Genomic DNA, 4,527 nt, shown 5'->3' with positions numbered 1-4,527 from the left:
ACTTCCAAACAAGTTATTTCTTTTTACAGAAAAAATAAATAATTTAAATGTAAATATTCAAGCTATTTTCTAATATAATAGTATTCCGAATCTTCGATTAAGTAATCCTAAACTATACACCAGAAAAAGTTGAAGTTTAAGCTCTAATGGATAATTTTACCTCCAAAATAATCAACTAGGATAATACTAATCAAAGTTGAAGAGAACCCAGTAAAAGGTAATGAAATTTGTTCAATGCTCATATATACTTAAGAAAGACAAGACTTCACTATGACATTCCACATCGTTTAGGGAAGTGAATCTTGTAAGCCTTATATGTATATTCCTATTCCTATCTAGCACGAAGCCTTTTAAGAACTCACTGGCTTCGGGTTCCATGGGAACTCCGAAGTAAAGTGAGTAGCGCACGAGAGCACTCCCATGATGGGTGATCCACTAGGAAGTTCTCGTGTGAGTTCCCAGAAACAAAACCTTGAGAGCGTGGTTGGGGTCCAAAACGGACAATATCATACTACGGTGGTGGAGTGGACCCGAGATATGGTGGACCCCAAGTAGGGACGTGACATTCACACACAAAACCAAAATGTGATCATAAACTAAATCATCCAAAATATAACAATGATATAATTTTTGAAGTTTGTAAATACCAAAATAACAAAACATTTATGATGACAATTTTATTATTTATGAGAAACTAGAAAATAATTAAATAAAAAATAAAGTGCAAAAAAAAAGAAAGTGAATCCTGTAGAATTATCAGAGAGATGGCCATACATCCCACTTCCAATAATATTGATATTGTCCCCAACTTGGTAATTACCACCTGCACAATTCGTCGGGTGTGAGATTTTATCACAAAAGGCCTTGATGTTAGTTGGAGTGGGGTTAGGATATTTAAACTCTTCTTTTCTCATTGATACGGTAAATGTGAGACATTTCAACACACCCCCTCACGTGGGACCTGGCCAATTAATGGGTCACACGTGGAAGATTCACACATCGACAACCACGTAGAGCCAAGGGGACTCACCCTACATGCGGGGCTAAGAGACCCACTATCATCGTTCAAGGTCAAGGGGACCCATCCAACGTGGAGTCAAGGAGACTCACCCTACAAGCGGGGGCCAAAGGACCCACCATCATCACGCAGGGTCAAAGGGACCCACCCATTACGTGGCAGTACCGTACGGCCCCGCTCTCTGGTTCTGATACCATGTAGAATTATCAGAGAGACGAGTCATATGACCCACTTCCAACAATATCAATATTGTCCCCAACTTGGTAATTACCACATGCATAATCTGACGTCAGGTGTGGGGTTTTATCACAAAAGGTCTCAATGTTAGTTTGAGTGGGTTTGATATTTAAACTCTTCTTTTTTTATTGATACAGTTAATGTGAGACATTTCAACAAATCCAAAAATATTTTTCAATATATGTAAAATACATAATGATACCTTATATGTGATTGTGTAATATAATGTATCACGTCGTATTCCAATTACACTCGAAGCAAAAACGGAGCTGTCGCTAGCCATTCGCACCATTTTAACCCATTCGCGCTAGCGAACACGCCACAACACAAACTCCTCTGTCTGTCTAAAGACTACAACTCAGGAAAACCAAAAAAACGAAGCGGAGCTGCGGAAGGCAAAAAATAAAAGGAAAAAAATATAGAAAAAGTAGGTCCCGCTGAACAGTTTAATTCGGCCGCCCGCTTTGTCGTCTCTTTCGTCTCCGTCCACCACCGTCGTTCCTAGGCGTTTGACTCTCAATCTCTCCCCCCCTCTCTCTCACTCTCTCTTAAATTTGTACTCTCTCTCTAAACTGTGATATCCTTGATCTGTCTCTGCTTCTGCTCTCTTATAACCTTATTATTTCACAGAAGTGTCTTCTCATCCCTCTCTCTTGGTTCAGCAAAACCCAGAACGAGGAATCCAAAATTCCTCCGAGTGGGGTACAATAAACCCAGCACTTCCCACACCAGAGACCGAAAAAATCCACTGGTCCTTTGAGCAAACCCATCACGTCCTTTCCGCAAACCCAGCAGCTCTGCTCGTACCCTTTTTATTTCTTCTCACTTTCTATTATGTTCGTCAAAGGGGGCGTTTTGCTGAGGATAGTTGCTGGGTTTTGAGCCCTTCTTGCTGGGTTTCTGAAAATCTTGCTGGGTTTTGAGAGATACACAGAGATTGTAGAGCCATGGCTGGTAGTAATGAAGTCAACGTCAATGAATCCAAGGTAGCTGGTTCGCCTCTCTCCTTATTTTTCTCAAATTTGACCCCTTTTTTCTTCCAATTTCTGAATTGGGCTGCCTACCAAGGCGACGATTAACCATTTCGTTATTTTTTTGTTTTCGGAGTGTTTCATTTGGGGCAAAATCCAAAATTTTAATTGGATTTTTACCCCTTTTTGATTTGGTTTCAAGGGGCTTGAATTTTCAGAGTTCTTTCTAATTCTTCCATTTTTTGTTGTGGAAAGTACAAATTAGTCACATCGTTGTTTGTTCTTCCCCTTTTGTTTGTTTGGGGGCTTTTGGTTTGGTTGCTTACGCTTCTCTTCTGTATGCAGAAAGTTGTCCCTCTCAACACATGGGTACTAATCTCCAATTTCAAGCTGGCTTACAACCTCCTCCGCCGTGCCGACGGAACATTCAACCGCGAGCTGGCGGAGTTCCTCGACCGAAAAGTCCCCGCCAACACAGTTCCGGTTGACGGGGTTTTCTCGTTTGATCACGTCGACAGAGCCACCGGCCTCCTCAACCGTGTTTACCAGTTTGCGCCCCAAAACGAGTCTCAGTGGGGTATTGTGAATCTTGAGCAGCCCTTGAGCACCACCGAGGTCGTCCCGGTCATAATCTTTTTCCACGGCGGAAGCTTCACTCATTCCTCCGCCAACAGCGCCATCTACGATACTTTCTGCCGCCGCCTTGTCAACACTTGCAAGGCGGTTGTAGTCTCCGTTAACTACCGCCGTTCGCCAGAACATCGGTATCCTTGTGCTTATGAGGACGGATGGGCGGCTCTCAAGTGGGTGAAATCGAGAAAATGGCTGCAGAGCGGGAAGGGGAAGGACTTGAAAGTTCATGTCTACTTAGCTGGAGACAGCTCCGGCGGCAACATTGCTCACCACGTCGCGGTGAAGGCGGCAGAAGCGGAGGTTGAGGTGATCGGAAACATCCTTCTCCACCCGATGTTTGCAGGGCAAAAGAGAACGGAATCAGAGAAGAGATTGGACGGGAAGTACTTCGTAACGATACAAGACCGCGACTGGTACTGGCGGGCATTTCTCCCCGAAGGCGAAGATAGAGATCATCCGGCGTGTCACGTTTTCGGCCCGAGGGACAAGAGCCTCGAGGGCTTGAAATTTCCCAAGAGTCTCGTTGTTGTGGCTGGCTTCGATCTTATGCAAGATTGGCAATTGGCCTATGTGCAAGGGCTTAAAAATGCAGGGCAGGACGTGAAGCTTCTCTTCTTAAAGCAGGCGACGATCGGGTTCTACTTCTTGCCGAACAACGAGCATTTCTACTGCCTCATGGAGGAGATGAAGAGCTTCGTGAATCCTGACTGTTAATACATTGATTCCACTTAACTTTACCCGCAAGGCAGCCATTGATATATAGCAAAAAAGCTTGTCATTTTTACTCGGGTGCCCTATCGTGGTTACCTGTAAGATTGTCTGGTATTTACGTACTTTGTTTACCATTTGTTGTTGTAATATGAGGGTTCTGTTCTGCTGCCTCGGAAACCATATGTTCGGGTTCCTGTTTCGGCGACTGGGAAGGATTGGAACTCGGTTATTGGATTCGGCATAGCCACCGGATGTAAGAGCTTACTCCCGGCCATGATTGACAGTAAGCGTCGGAGAAGAACTTGCCACGGGATGCTTCTCTGTCGGTATCCCAAATACATGTGGCAGTGCGTGATGACTTGGGATGCCGCCAGAGTGGCATTCCCGGTGTAGGCAAGTTCCTCTCGAAGCGTTTAGGGTAATTGCTTTGGTGGTTAATTAATATATTGTTTGGTGTATGGATTTTATTGTAAGCACTACTAATTTGAAAAACATGAAACTGTGGAACGGAATGCTTCTTGTCTATGAACATAAAATGTTATACTTAATCTCGAGTCCTAATCTTCTCTTAATGCTTTATTTAGCTAGTAATCTGGTTTATTTTACTTTTGATTTTTTTGAGTCAATTTTGCTTTTTACATGCAACCGAAGATATAATTCGTAGTATTTATGATGTTTATCACATATATTCACGTTAAGAGACATGCATATACGTGAGAATAGTCGTAGGTACAAGATGATATATCACGTGTTGAGAGCTTTGAATGTGATCACGGGATTGACGATGTAGGCGTAAGGACACATTGCGTATAAGAGATGTAAATGCAAGATGACATGTATCTTCGATTACACAATAAAATCTTGCTTTAATTAATGTGAAATTTGGATGTAGAGCGTAATGAATCGTGCCATCCTCACCACCCCACAAATTATTCTAGAAAGTGGTTGAAAAATAGA

The 4,527-nt window shown here is 42.9% G+C and overlaps 1 protein-coding gene across 1 annotated transcript; it reads left to right on the top strand.

Moving 5' to 3' along the window:
* The first annotated feature begins 1,509 nt into the window (after positions 1-1,509).
* On the top strand, positions 1,510-4,118 carry LOC137741529 (gibberellin receptor GID1B). The gene is made up of 2 exons (XM_068481230.2): positions 1,510-2,241; positions 2,572-4,118. The coding sequence occupies exons 1-2, from the start codon at positions 2,203-2,205 to the stop codon at positions 3,571-3,573; spliced, it is 1,041 nt and encodes a 346-aa protein (XP_068337331.1). The 5' UTR covers positions 1,510-2,202; the 3' UTR covers positions 3,574-4,118.
* Positions 4,119-4,527: the final 409 nt, after the last annotated feature.

Source organism: Pyrus communis, chromosome 11 (genome assembly GCF_041283825.1).
Source record: "Pyrus communis isolate YQ-2024b chromosome 11, ASM4128382v1, whole genome shotgun sequence".
Lineage (NCBI taxonomy): Eukaryota > Viridiplantae > Streptophyta > Magnoliopsida > Rosales > Rosaceae > Pyrus > Pyrus communis.
Note: the sequence above shows the minus strand (reverse complement) of the source record. Positions and strands in the feature narration are given on the sequence as shown.

What these genes read in the sequence shown, in the direction of transcription:
- LOC137741529 (XM_068481230.2), top strand. Translation starts at nt 2,203, where the DNA reads ATGGCTGGTAGTAATGAAGTCAACGTCAATGAATCCAAG. An exon ending in TCAACGTCAATGAATCCAAG is followed by an intron (nt 2,242 to 2,571) that starts GTAGCTGGTTCG and finishes TTCTGTATGCAG; the next exon opens with AAAGTTGTCCCTCTCAACAC.